Below are 14,787 nucleotides of genomic sequence, written 5' to 3'. Positions count from 1 at the left end.
GTTTATCTCTCTGTTGCCCTGTTAGCCTCTCAAAGTATCACAAAACAAGTCAGGTTGAGTGTAGCTTTAAATTGAAAAAAAAGATGAATATGAGTGACTTTGCTTGTCTTAGGTCTCTGTTCAAACTGATTTGCTCATGGGTGGTGCCTTTTGTCGTTTGCCGAATGTATGTTGAGAAAAGCACCAAGTCCTCTTGTACCACAATAGATTTAGGTGAAGTACCTTGGTGGATTAAGGATTAAGGTTCCCACCAACAACGGTGGTTTGAGTCCAGCTGCATGTTCTTCCCCATCGCTCTCCTCATTTCCTGTCAGCTATCATCTGTCAACTTACTTAAAAAAGGCATGTAAGCATGATAAACAAAAACAAAAAATAAATCAAAGCTGGTGTGCAGCAGTGAGTCGTGGACGGACATGTTGAGAAGGAGCAAGAAGAAAGAGGTGGAGGAGGAGGAAAGGAAGATGAAATAAGGAAGAGGATGAAGACAAATACCTTTGAAATCATGGTTCTCTAACTGACACAGAACAATGCAAATTTCACTAATAAAGAATCATCTTATCTTATCTTATCTTATGCCCAAATTGGTATTTGCATTTTTCTCAGCATCACCCAGGTCTTGAAATCATAAACTTTGACATGAGGAACAGGTCATGATACGTTTGAGCTTCCTGCCAAGCAAGAAACGAGAGCTGGCTTCACACTATGACTTAGGCAATCACCAGAGGTGCATGTAAGGGCAGATTTCAAACTAGTGTAAGAAATTACAAATTTGTGTACTTCATCAAGATAACATATTAATGTTGGTAATTTATTTTGTATGAATATTTCTAATAAGATAAAAACTGATAAAAAAAAAGATATTGTTTTCCATTGCCTACAGTACATTCTGAAATGGATATTTTTTTTCATTAACGTTGGAGAACTTGAAAATGGATGAATTACAGATAACAAGATTTTGGGAAAGTATTCAAACACTTGGCAACATAGTTAGACATTTTCCCATAATAGAGGTTATAAGAGGTTTCAAGTTTTACATTTATCACCATATCTATAAATGTATGTGTCAGTTAATGCATGCTGTCGGTGTCTGTGATCTCTGTGGATTAAAATGTTGGCGTCAGACACACACACACACACACACACACACACACACACACACACACACACACACACACACACACACACACACACACACACACACACACACACACATACTCATACGGCCACATGCAGAGAAGATCATGAGCATCTCTGTCCACAACGAATAGTCTGGTGAGTTCTTCACCAAAACCACTGTAGAGAATCTGTGTCACATAGAGGGGAACTCTGGAGAATCTGGGACACGGCGACTCCATTAACCTCTGTGTCCCAATAATCCACAATAACTTGTGTTAAAATACATGGACCTCCATCTCAATGCCATTGATCAAAAGCATAACAGGGTATCGAGCCTGAGTGAGATGAAGATTCAATTAGCATCGACTGTATGTTTTCTAATGACATTTTGAGCACCATTATCGTTAGATCAAAAGTGTGGAGAGCAAAGAGCCAACGAGTCTGTGTTGAGAGAGAAAAAAGGGAGTTTGTGAACGAGGAAAAGGAAACAGTCTGATGTAGTTGCAAGGTGGAGGTTCTTAATCTAACCAAGAAAAAGGTGGGTGAGTTGGTTTATGTTTTCAGTTTTAGCATTTAATATGGATGCATATATTTATACATAGCAATGATGAAACTATCATGATTCATTTTTCCATAAGTTCATACCTTTGGAATAAGGAAAACAATGATGAAGTAAATATTTTTAAGTAGTTTAGATTATAACAGTGGCACCAGAAATACCGCTGTCAAAATTGTGACGAAGCCACCTGGAGGTTTAGGTGCAACTGAAAACTGTTTGCTCAAATGTGCAATTCTTCCTCTGCTTGCATGATCAAACAAACTAAATCTGTCAGTCATATTACCTCCAATACAATAGTTATTTTTTCTTTTCAGTTTCAGGGTGAATGTAATTAAAATATTGCCAGATACCTCCCTCGGATTCAATTACTGTACACACCAACTGCCTCCAAAGGAGTTATCGTCATTTTAAGAATGTTTCACGGTTGGTTTTCATTTTAAAATTCAATCCTTCCCTTCAAAATGTTTCAGTAAATTAAAATTACATATCTTCACAGAAAGCTTGGGCACGAGTTCCCAATCAGAGTAAAATGTAACTTAATTCATAATAGTGTCCTCGCTGAGTTAGATAACATGAATGTGCTGCACAGCTTGTGCCCTGCAGTTGTGCTTGTAGCTCTGAACAAAAAAACATCCACCCAGTAAAAGACAGACAGTTTAAGAGATTTTAATGTGCTTTTTTCATACAGTATATTGTATGCATATCCAGCATAGCATTTCTCATACATATAACTCTCTTATATCCGGGGAAACGTAGAGCTGAGAGGATGATTAACAGTCAGTCTACCATAACATTAAGTCTGCCATACAGTGACGGCACAGCACAGCCCCCTCAGAGGCGCCCTTTGTACTCGGAGGGCATAATACTGATTCCAGCTGTTTTCAACCGAATTCTCCGACTGCAAAAAAGTAATAACACTGAGAAACAAATATCTAAAAACAATAAGTGTGCTGAGGTTGAGTACATTATTTACAGAAAAAAGCAAACAAAAACTGAAGTTAACAAACACAAAGTTGGAAAATAAGTCAGAGAAATCAGCCATATCCTAACCATCCATAACTCGATTATACTTTTAAATCCACATTTCACAGCAGTTTAGAGGCAAAAAACTGTCCTCTGCTTCTTCTTCGTAATCAATATGACTGTGATTTCCACCATTATCATTATATTCATCATCGTCATTAACATTGTCTCTTTTTTTTGTTCTCTTTGTAGTTCAGTCTCACTTACTTATCCTAAGTAAGGGTGCTCACTTTGGAAGTTGTAGTCCGGACACACTTTTTGAACCAGCTTGTAATCGATGCTGAAGAAGGAGATGAAGATGCAGATCACCTTGAAGGGTTTGGCACAGAGCCAGGCAGCGTGGGACTGGGTGTGCTCCGTGAAGCAGGTCTGAGACGGGTCGTACAGGCAGGGTTTGGGCTTCTTGGATCTGTTGGTTTTCTCGTACTCCACCCGACAGTTAAAGGTCTTTGTCTCTTTCGGGTTGACGGTGGACTGCTTGGTCTCCTGGATCTGGACGTCCGGATGGGTGTAGGGGTGCAGATGCTGGAGCACCTCAAACTCCACCACTTTGGTCGGTGGCACGATACTGACCGACACGTTCCCCAGGCTGGACGAGTTGTGGCGGAAGTAAACGGTGAATGTCCCATTGATGTGGTCCACAATCTTCCCTGTCACCAACAAGCTGAACTTCATGGTCTTGACGTTGAAGTAGAAGTCTCCCCAGCCGAAGATCTTCTTGGTCTTCATGGCTGTCTTTAGAGAGGGCTTGCGCTTAGAGCGGTATCCTGTCTGGTCCAGGAGCAGGGACTGGTTCCGGGCCGAGTCGTATGGGTTAAAGAAACTGTAGGTGGGGGGCTTGGACTTCATGGGTGTCTGGTCAATGGAGGTGGAGAAGGTACGTGTTTGGTATGGAGGCTTAACCACTCCCCCTGTTGTTCCTCCAACCGAGCCTCCACCCATGCCATACGGAAGAGTCTTCATCACCGACCCCGCTGGGCCCAGTTGTGAGAACTCCACCTGCTTCTCCAACCCCTGGACCTGGAGAAAAAAAAAATGAAAGAAGAACAAATCTTTATTAACAGTGGGCCAAAGGCTGTTCAATTTAAATATTCACATATTCCACAGGAGAAAAAGCATCAGCCGTCTAGTTTAACCTCTAGTTCTATGTTTTGTCAACACTACAGTTAGCCACAACTTGCAAAATACAACTATAGTGATGGTAGAAACAAACTGGCTGTAGTTTAAATTATATTAAAAAGCCAGATTGCTGATGTTTTGAAAATTACTCAGCTGTCCGGATGCAAAATGAACGTAAAACCACAATCAGGCGGGAATTCGGCTCAGTTGAGGGTTACCAATTCAGGATTCATATCCGTCTTAATCCTTGCAATGTCTGTCCCGCATCAGCCACAGTGCAGCATCATGGATCAGTTAAAGGGTTATGCACCTTAAAATTAAATAGTGGGCAATATACAGTACATGTAATACCAGCCCTGACAAAGCCAGGATGCATCTAAATCACGCTGAAGACATCAGTTATTCAGAAATGCACATTCAATTTGATCTTGAAACTGGACAAAAAAGGAATGTCCCATTTCATTTCACACACATTATCATAATCCTAAATCTTGTATAGGTCACTCCTCCGCAGAGATCTTTTTACCTCACATGATTTTTATTTCCCCGAGCATCCAAGTTGTTGGATGTTTCTTTGTTTCATCTCTTGAATTCAGGAAAAACAAAACCATCTATTTTTGTTAACACACTTTAATTTTGTTGTCAGAGTTGCTCTGGAGAGAAAAACAACTCTGCATGTAAGGTAATGGATGTGAGCCTTTGTTAGTTCAGACAGCTCTCTGCCTTTAATCCACAGCCTAGTTGATTATTCACCGGGCTGATTGACTAGAAGTCTTCCTCTGCTCTCTTTCAAGTCTCATCAATCACATCACTGCCATGCTACCATCCATATGTATATATGAGCACACGTTAAAACACACACACATTGGAGCACACAGGCGCATTCGCACACATGCAAACTTCAAGCTCAAAGCTGTCATGAAGTGACAGCGAGAAGTATTACAGCTACTCAGAGGGGTTACATGTGCTTCCCCTGAGGATGCATTTGGATAGAGTTATAAACTGTTCTAGTGGATAAACAAAACCAAAAAATAAATGAAAACAGCATTTCAAAACAAAAAACGATCCGATCTTTGTGTCTTCTCGTGCAAGGATAGTTCTTCGTCTCCCTTCATTCTTATCCAGGGCAGTGGAACCGACAGGTTTATGCCAAAGCGTTCCTCATCTTTCATCAATCACTGAACCTAATAATAACTCCATCTTGCTATTCGCAGAGGCAACAGTGCAGCGCTCAATACAGCTCCTAATGTATTCAGTCATTCAATTAATGCATCTATGTCTGTTGGCCACTCATTAACATGCCTGCAGAGCTGATTTCTAAGTAGATTGATTGAAGGGAAAATAACTGAAAGTTTATTGACTACTGGAGGAATGAATTACCAAAAAACGACAGGTGTTGATAAATAACCAGTGATAATGACCCTCTGAAGATTTTTAACAGACCTCAACTCCCTTTGGTGTCATGACAGGAGGGCTGTGCGGTGGTCTTACAATTTTAAGCCGGTGGATTGTTGATGTGAGCCGACTTTGGCGCTGACAGGTAGCCACAGTTGATGGCAGAAAAACACCACAATATGTACAGCAACAAACAGTGTGTACCGTGCATGCAAGATGGGGACTTCCTGTGAATGCGCTGTCAGCAGTGCTGTCAGCTAGCTCCATGTGTTGCCATCTGTCAGACTAACACTCTGCTGGTGCAGAGTCCTAATCATTTCTCTTGCTGATGGCACGGAGCTCGAACCAGCACCATCATCATAATCCTTAACCGTCTTCAGCGGCAACATCACACTAGGAACCTCAACCTAACCTTCAGGGTCAACTGGGTCAACTGTATGAAGCTCAAAAATGATTTTATGAAGGAGTCTGAGGTCAGCGCAGGTCTTTTTTAAGGGCCAGCTGTACAATGTCAGCAACTTTAATAAACATCGATTGAGTGGAAAAAGATGAGTGTGGAGAGAGGGCTTCTTCTTCTTCTTCTTCTTCTTCTTCTTCTTCTTCTTCTTCTTCTTCTTCTTCTTCTTCTTCTTCTTCTTCTGTGCCAACAGAAACCAATGAATAGATGGACTTTCTATTAGCATAAATATGGCTTTTTTTGTGCTGGACAGTAAATCCATTTAAAGGGTGAGGATTTGTTAGAAGAAATATCAGATATTTTTTCCTGACATGAAATCCATATGCTATAGACTTTTTGCAAAACAGCGGATGTTTGCTATAAGGTCACATCAGGCTGCCGCAACCAGCAAGAGATTGACAGTTTGAAAAATAGAGCTTCATGCTTTTCTTCCTCCTCAGTTTCTATTCAGTTTGGTTACAATAAGTGAGAAGTAACTTTAAGCAAAAGGGGTGTTGCTGGGGATGATTAAGAGGCATTAAAGCTAATTACACACAGGTGCACACAGTAAATACACTATATTTACACACTGACCTACTCAGCTAGAGAGAATATTTTAGTCCCATACATGCATGTATTCAATTTAAATGAGTTACTTTTATCTAAATATACTGCAATTCTGGGAAAAGCAGAGATTAAAGCATAGATTAACATGTAAATTACCTGTATTTTTTTACACTCTGCTATCTCGTGTTTCGATTTATTCCTATTCATACTTATGTTTAATAGTCTTCATACAGTAAACTAGAAGTTATGAACGTAAAGTTTCAATTGCATAAAAACAGAAATTACAGAAAGGCTTTGTGTAACTCCAGGAAACGATATATAGTAGAGGCTTGTTTAGGGAACAGAAGGTGTTCAACCTTTGCAATGATAACCACCTGGGTGATGTGTATCACATTTGTTCGAATGTTAAGCATACAAGCATAATAGCGGGAAAAAGTAATTGCCTTACTATTTAAATTGGCCATCTATGGTTAAGTACATTTTGAAATTAGAGATGTAAATTACGTATGTTCCTAGAAAATGTTTTATCTCTGCTCAGGTACTTCATGTTTGCTGGAGCCTTTGTGAGGCTGTACTTAGTGACAGCGGTGCTTTGAGTAAATGCCTAATCCGAATAACATACAAATAAAATGTCATTATTTTTGTACTGGATGAACTAGCATTACCGCTTCGCGAGAAAGGAATGGATGGACGGACAGACAACCTGAAAAACATTATGCCTCCGCCCATGTAAATCGCCGGCAGGGAGGCATAATAAAACGATCATAAGGCTTCTATATAAAAGGTTATTACACATGCTTGTTTCACCAATTTAAAGGCTATCCATTCAATTTCTCTTGAGACATCTCACTCAAAAGGAAACTTCATGGTGGTTCTAGAGGAGAAATCAGGAGATCATGGAGGTCATTAGGATTTATCCTCTGGGGAACATGAATCTCTGTACAAACTTTAATGACGGTCCATCCAGCAGTTGTTGACACTGCGGATAAAATGCTAGCATGGCTTGTAATCTGAATCCGATAAAGGTGAACGTTTTGCTCCCCCAAAAATAGCTACACAACACGACGTCTTTATCTTTCAAATCACTTTTATCACATTCGATATGAACCAACCGTGCCACGAAAAAGAGCACCTTTAACAGAGACAAACCATCTCAGGGATTAGTGCCTTTCAACCCATTCAGACCACTACAGTGACTAAATAAAGGTGAATGAAAACTGGACTTGGTGGGTGCTTTGAGTTCTTCCAAACTGCAAAGTTCTCCCACATAGTGAAGCTTTACACACATCAACTCGGCTTATGTGTTTCCTCCATTTAGGATTGAGATTCCTGTTTGGTAGCACGGGATGGATATAAGTATAGCGGTGGTCTTATACATATGTATGATACAGGCAACTCAATAACAGCACAATCATAGACAGAACAATCAGATTACAGAGCTCGGGAGATAGAGGGAGATAGTGAAGAAAATGTTATTAGCGGAGAAGTGAGATGAGGAGCGGAGAGAGTAAGGAGATCTTGTACATTTTCTAGGAACAGGGAGCATTAATCATCTATAACTTCATTTGGAAGTTCATATGAGCAAAGAAAAAAGCATCTTCAGTTGTTGCTTAGATGGGACGCCTATAACCCACCTGGAAGTACACGGAGGAATGAAATGTAGGAGATGTTCAATGAGGAGATTATGAGTGAAGCTCGGAGTGAGTGACAGAAAAAAGTAGACACACACATACCGGCAGATAGAGAAGGGCTTAGAGAGAGAAAGGGAGAGATAGACTGAGCGGTGGAGGGATTCACACAAGCTTATTAAATAAGAGAAGGTCAGATGAGCTGTAAAATTGACTGCTGAAACCCGACATATCACATGACACCACAATTAAGATCTCTTTTCATCATTAAGGAAGTGTTGGATCAATGGTAGCTCCTCTGCTCTCCCTTTCTCTGTCTATCGGGTATCTGATCCTCTGTCGGACAGTTCGCTCTCTCTCTCTCTCTCTCCTTCATCCATAACTTCCACACCTCCTTGATAATGAGAGCATTCAGAGGGAATGGACCTCGCTTACCGGCGTCCCTACACACATCCGACTCCCTCTCCTGCCTCCCACCCTCCGATCTTTCCTCCCTCCAGGGAGGACTGATGAGAAAATGAAAGCTGCTTTGTCTCAGAGCTCTCTCTTTGGGCTTGTTTCTTTGTTTAATTGGAGTTTTATTGGTGACAATCAATTCATTTCTATCTGTGCTCCGGGCTGCATTGATCCGCTGTCACAGAGAAGAGTCAAATGTACAGTTCCACTCCCACCACACTACAAACCACGGACTCTGATGCCAGCTACCGACTTTTATTACTTTACTGCTTGTTGTGATTAGAAGCAGAAATGGATTTTGTTCTTTCACATTTTTTAGGATAACCTCATAGTTCCTCTAGAGGAGTTAGAGAGGCTGCAAACTATTTATAAGCAGTGGGAGGACACAAAATCAGGATTAAATGCACATCAGTTTTATCTTTGAAGTCACTGTTTAAGTTAAACGTTCCCAAATGCCATCAGTCAGTTAAAGCTGCTGGTGGAAAAGCCTAACATCCTAAAGTAAGAACAAAGTTATCTTACTGTAGTTCTTTAACTACACCATTTATACTGAGGTATGAGTTGTGTTGTAAGATCCTGAAATCTCAATTACTCTCATCTCAGCTATATAATTTCCATTGTGGGTATTTAGATAATTAGTGGTGGAAAGCAAATTTACTCAAGAACTGTACAATTTTGAGTTACTTCCATTTTACGCTACTCTATTGCTATACATTTTACTTCACTACATTTGTTTGGCATTATTAGTTACTGGTTTCTTTGCAGATTCCTACAATTAATACAAAATATAATCACCGAAATAAATACATTATGTATTGTTATGGATTAAAGATGGTTATAGAGTTATTCAATTAGGTAAGAGAGTGATGAACACATTGATGCATCACATAATAGAATCACATCATATAATAAATATATATACTGAAATAGACTATTCTGCGTAATGATATCTCTTTGTACTTAAAGTGAATTTGAAACTTTTGTAATTTGTAACATTTTGAATGCGAGTACTTCTTACACCACTGTAGATAAAACTGAGATCCAGAAAGCCTTACAGTGACCAGAGAAAAGGTCATTATTTAGGGAAATCTCCACAGGACTTCATCTCTGCTTTTTCCCCATGATGTCGTTCTGTTGGCTTTACTGGACTGTGACATACGGGGCACACTGGGGCAGTTTTTTTGCAGCTAAGTGTGAGGCAGAAGAGAGGAGGGTCAGCACCTCCGAGTCAATGTGCTGCTGCCCCCAGGTGAAGGAGTTCAAGTATCACGGAGTCACGGTGACAAGTAAAGCTAAGAGAGAGTTCAAGGTCAACAGGTGGATCGGTGCACCATCCACAGGAAGCAGCAAGAATGCTAAAACTTTCATCTGGCTTGAAGTCAATAAATGTGATTCATCTGTGTGTTTGAGTTAGTTAATGGTTATCTGTTGCAATAACCAACTGATTATTGTTATTGTGCAGGTTTTATCAGTTACTTAACAGCTTCAGGTGGATTTCCACCTGGAGTTGGGCCAAAACTGGATTTTGCATGAAGTCTAGGAAGACCAAGCGTCTGGTAGACAGAGGCAGACTTGGAGATCTGAAGCCTTCATTTTGCAACAGGTGAACAAACAGAATCAAGTAGGAGGACATCTACAACAGATAGTCAGCTCAAGAAAACTAATTTCAATGTTGGAGTGACCAGAACATTGCGGGGTCACCTTTGGGGTGACGGGTAAGGACCTAAAACCTCCAGATAAGTCCGGCGTTCATGGGCATTTACAGTTATATCATCATAGATGCCTCCCTGTAGCACCTTAGGGAGGACTCAAAGGTCTCATCCCAGTGACTACAAATCCCATCTGCCTGAAGAACACAACAGGAAGTGACTGAAAATAAGAATGTCTGGGCCACCACAACCTGAGCTAAATGGGTTATCTTATAGATGGAGCAGACTACAGACACATTAGATATGATAAAACCTGAACCTATGGCTGTTTGGTTGAAGGACATTTCATAATTTTACTAAGTCCTCATTGCTGCTGAAACAATGAAACAAATTAAGGAGGCAAATAAGTCAGAGAAAGCTGAATTGAAGACATTTAGGTGTTGGTAAAGTGGTACTGGGACTCAGACATTCGAGTCCCAGTACCATTCAATTCATACCATTCAGAGACTTGACTCTGTCTTGACAACGATCATAAAATAAAAAAATAAACTTTTCTTCCTTCCCTCCAAAGAAAAATGGGAGAACTGAAAATGACATTTAATTACAAAAAGCAAAATAACGCCAGGAGGAAAAAAGATAAACCAGTAGGGGGAAAATGGAGAGAGAGCGAGAGAGAGAAAGAGAGAGAGAGGGAGAAGAAGAAGAAAAAGAAAAGGCAGTAAAAGCGATTTCGCAGTCCAGTGGTGTCGCTGGATTATCATGAAAATGAAAGCTACTGAGTCAGGGAGTATCAGGGAGCAAGGAAATGGAGCCGAGACAGATAACACAGTAAGGCAGAAGAAGAAAACGAATAAGAGGACGAGTGTAGAGAAAGCAGAGAAGTGTGTAAAACAATGTGAGGGGAAAGTGCAAAGAAAGTGAGAAAAGGTAAAAAGACAATATATATACGACTGAGATTATGAGTGCAATAAGACAAAAATGAGAATCACTTCACCCCATAGAGAATAATCAGAGGTTTCTTGAGAAGTAATATCTGTAATATTGTTTCGAGAAGACCAGCTCAGCTCTGAAATATTTTTTTTTGTTAAAGTTTTTCCCATGAATCAGGCAAAATTTTAAAAGTATGCTGGTTGATCATGAGCAAAGTTTCATATAGAACAATCTGTACATTTTGTAGCATATACAACAAATAAAGCTTCATTAAAGTTCTGTTTGGATCAAGCATCAACTGAGGAAGAAAGAAAGAAGTGAGACGGTACTCTCTGCCATCTAACGTCTGCATAAGAGGATTTATGAAGGTATTGTGTGCTAGCTTAAGTGTTATATGCTGACAATATTGCAAAATATTGTAGATGCCAGTAAGATTGGACTGAAAGGGAGATGTAGAAATCAGGGTAACACGAGTGTAACAATACAAACCTCAAAGACAATTTAACATCTCTGTTACTTTGCTTTGGCACTTTTAAAGGTTTTATGTATCAATTAGAATCTTAAATTAACCCTAAATAAAGTTTAAAGAGATTTCTTTTGGAAAATCTTATAATTTTGTACAAACCAGATAAACTTCCTTAATACCTTTCACCATCACTAATTAAGCAACAAGAGACAGCCAGAAGAAAGAAAGTCTGCAACAGAGATCCAGTGGAGGCCCAGATGTTGGGAGAAAATAAACTGCTTTACAGGGTTTGTGTTTACCTTTACTATTACCGAGACAATGTAATACCTTGTGAAAAGTCACCATAATACACACTCTGCAGTGACCCCATCATGCACAAAGACTGTCATGTATTGAAAGCCATAGCACGCTACTTTGGGAAACACGCCATTTTGCTTTCTTGTCTAGAGTGAGATGAGAAATCTGTCCGGTAAACATCAAGCTACAGCCAGCAGCTGGTTAGCTTAGCTTAGCACTGATGCACGATAGAGTGCTGGTGGGGAGATGTAATTTTGTAGTCAGGATCATGCTCTTCAACAAAAGTCAATGGTATTTTTACCATTTCGCATAGAACAAAACATTTAAATATCTTTGTCTTGTGTTAACCGCAGACTTTATTTCAGGTATCTAACCAGGAACACATTAAAAAAAGCAGTGACCTCAAGACGAGGGAACCGTATATGCAAAAATGCTGACTCACCTCAAGGTTTTAGGCCTCATCCCTGCAGTACTCTATGGCAGAAAACGTCCAACAAGCAACTCTAAAACCCACAGATCAACTGATTATATCCTGTGTGTTTAATCCATACAAAAACCAAGGACCATATAAAGGAGCAAAACATTTGGTTTTACAAGGATTGTGTGCTTGGCAGGGAGCAGTAACAAACACTGCTAGCTGTTTCTAGTCTTTATGCTTAGCTAAGATAACTGACTGAGGGCTGAAGCCTTCATTTTAAGGACAAACTTGACAGTGATTTCCATCTTCTCATCTAACTCACAGTACACAAAAGCAAATAAGCGTATTTCCCCAAATTACATTACATTACATTACAGTCATTTAGCAGACGCTTTTATCCAAAGCGACTTACAATAAGTGTATTCAACATAGGTAGTCAAGAGAACTACTAGTCACCAGAAGTCATAAGTGCATCTCCTTTCTTAAACAAGCATCTAAGAGCATAAACCAGAGCAAAAGTATAGTACAGAAGCAAATTACTACGAATACAATAAGTGCAACAAACTAATACGAATACAATAAGTGCAACAAACTGATACGAATACAATAAGTGCAACGAACTGATACGAATACAATAAGTGCAACGAACTGATACGAATACAATAAGTGCTACGAGGAAGGCTCAGGGTAGTACTTCTTGAAGAGGTGAGTTTTCAGCCTGCGCCAAAAGATGGGCAGCGACTCTGCTGTCCTGACGTCAGTGGGGAGTTCATTCCACCACTGAGGGGCCAGGACAGAAAAAAGCTGTGACCGGGTGGATCGGCCACAGGGACCTCTGAGCGACGGAGCAACCAATCGCCCCGAGGTAGCAGAGCAAAGTGGTCGGGCGGGGGTGTAGGGCTTGACCATGGCCTGGAGGTAGGAAGGAGCTGTTCCTTTCACTGCCCTGTAGGCTAGCACCAGAGTCTTAAACTGGATGCAAGCTCTTACAGGGAGCCAGTGTAGAGAACGGAGAAGGGAAGTTGTGTGGGAGAACTTGGGGCGATTGAACACCAGACGAGCTGCAGCTTTCTGGACAAGCTCCAGAGGTCTGATGGCCGGCCGGGGCTCCGGCTGGGGCTCCGGCAAATGTCAAACTATTCCTTAAAATATTCCCCTCTTTGCCACAATCTAACAATCCTTTTTACCGTTACTCATAAAGATCAATGCAGTTACGTTTAAAAATCTCTTCTCATCTGTCAACTATCACACTCAGCCTCAGGGCATAAAGTAAGGCCTGTGGCAAGGCAGGCTGTGTCAGTGGTGTTGTTCACGCTCATTAAAGGATAACATGCACTTTAACTCTATAACCGTTGATATTCATTTCATTTAATTCAAAGGTGCAAGATACAGGATTGGAGGATTGTTTTCAATGAGAGTGAAGCTTTTTGCGTGCCGCTTTTGCGTTGCATTTTTCTGCTCAATGCGCCTTGCGTTTTTTAGCAGCACCGTGAATGCAAATCCAACTCACATCGGAAAAGTGCCTAGATTGTTTTTCTCATTGTGGTGACATTTTCTACACAGATATACGATTGTTTTTGGGTTAAGCTAATGTTGGCACTCATTCGGCAGTATTGCAATAATTAAGAAAAAAAGACACAGCAAACTGCAAAATGCTGTCTGATGTCTCATTTTGTTTAAATATCTCCTTTGGTAATTATATAGAACATAACAGTATTACTGCCAAATATCAGAATTAATGACAAAACAAAGAAACAATTAAATATTTATCTATCAAAACAAAACCAATTGTATAAAATAGAAACTTAAATTACAACTTGGCTCAGTGAACTACTCTTTCCTCACCCTTTAATCTCTGTTTTAGAATCAATTACCAAACAGGAGTGCAAACTCTCTCACTCCTCTCTATTCCGTCTGCCGAAAGCTGGACAAGAGAGGCAGAGAATACAAACCTCCGTTTGCTTTATCTATAAAGTCATTAGAAGTTTCTGCTCTCAGGAGCCTGACTTTAGTGGCCATAGATCAACTGTGTGCAGGAGTCCTCCCTTGTTCCTCCTATCTTACTGATCACATCAGATCAGCATGCCGGTGTGTTTTCACCCAGCTGGCTGGGTGGGTGGGCAGACTTCCCACGTGTCTCCAGTGATGCCACGGCACTTGATCAATCACCCGAGGCAACTCTTCTGGGACCCGTCGGAAAGGAAGGGAGGGACGGAGGAGCGGGGAGGCACTGGTGGATTGAGGGTGTCTCGTTTGCATGCGGGATGGCAGGCAATGCATCAAAAGATGACAGCTATCCCATTCTTCCTTAAACAAGAGTGGTGAGACTCTCGCAGGCTGTGCCTTAACTTTAATCATTCATCTAAATAACTGTTGCAGAAGTCTGAGGGGGCCGCAGCCAGGCAGGCTGCCATGGGCGTGGGGGAATATGAAAACTGACGTTGCGCTACTGAAATGCTCATTTGTAAACGTGTAAACATATATTTGAGTCAGATTGCAAAAGCACAAAAGCGCTTGTCCTCATCACGCACCGAACACCCCCCCTACCTCCTTTCCCTCTCATATATTTATGTATTGAACTAGTTTGAATTTCATCAAGGTTTAGACTGAGCAGGTTCGGAGGAGGTTCAGAGTTCTCCGGCTCTGGCAGCTCTGAGCGACGTGTTGAGCAGCTAAGTGACAGTGATTGATGCCCTCTGTGTTTCGCAACTCATCAAGCATACATACA

General features: G+C 40.7%; 1 protein-coding gene across 1 annotated transcript in view; it reads right to left on the bottom strand.

Annotated features, from left to right (window-relative positions):
• Positions 1 to 2,905: 2,905 nt before the first annotated feature.
• LOC129106238 (neurexophilin-2) overlaps positions 2,906 to 14,787 on the bottom strand; it is a 41,715-nt gene continuing 29,833 nt past the window's right edge. Inside the window, exon 2 of the mRNA XM_054617606.1 lies at positions 2,906 to 3,718. Coding sequence (XP_054473581.1) covers positions 2,906 to 3,718 — 813 coding nt within the window. The remainder of the gene's footprint in view (positions 3,719 to 14,787) is intronic.

The sequence above is a fragment of the Anoplopoma fimbria genome, chromosome 17 (genome assembly GCF_027596085.1).
Source record: "Anoplopoma fimbria isolate UVic2021 breed Golden Eagle Sablefish chromosome 17, Afim_UVic_2022, whole genome shotgun sequence".
In the NCBI taxonomy this organism is placed as follows: Eukaryota; Metazoa; Chordata; class Actinopteri; order Perciformes; family Anoplopomatidae; genus Anoplopoma; species Anoplopoma fimbria.
This window is presented reverse-complemented; position numbering and strand designations above follow the sequence as displayed.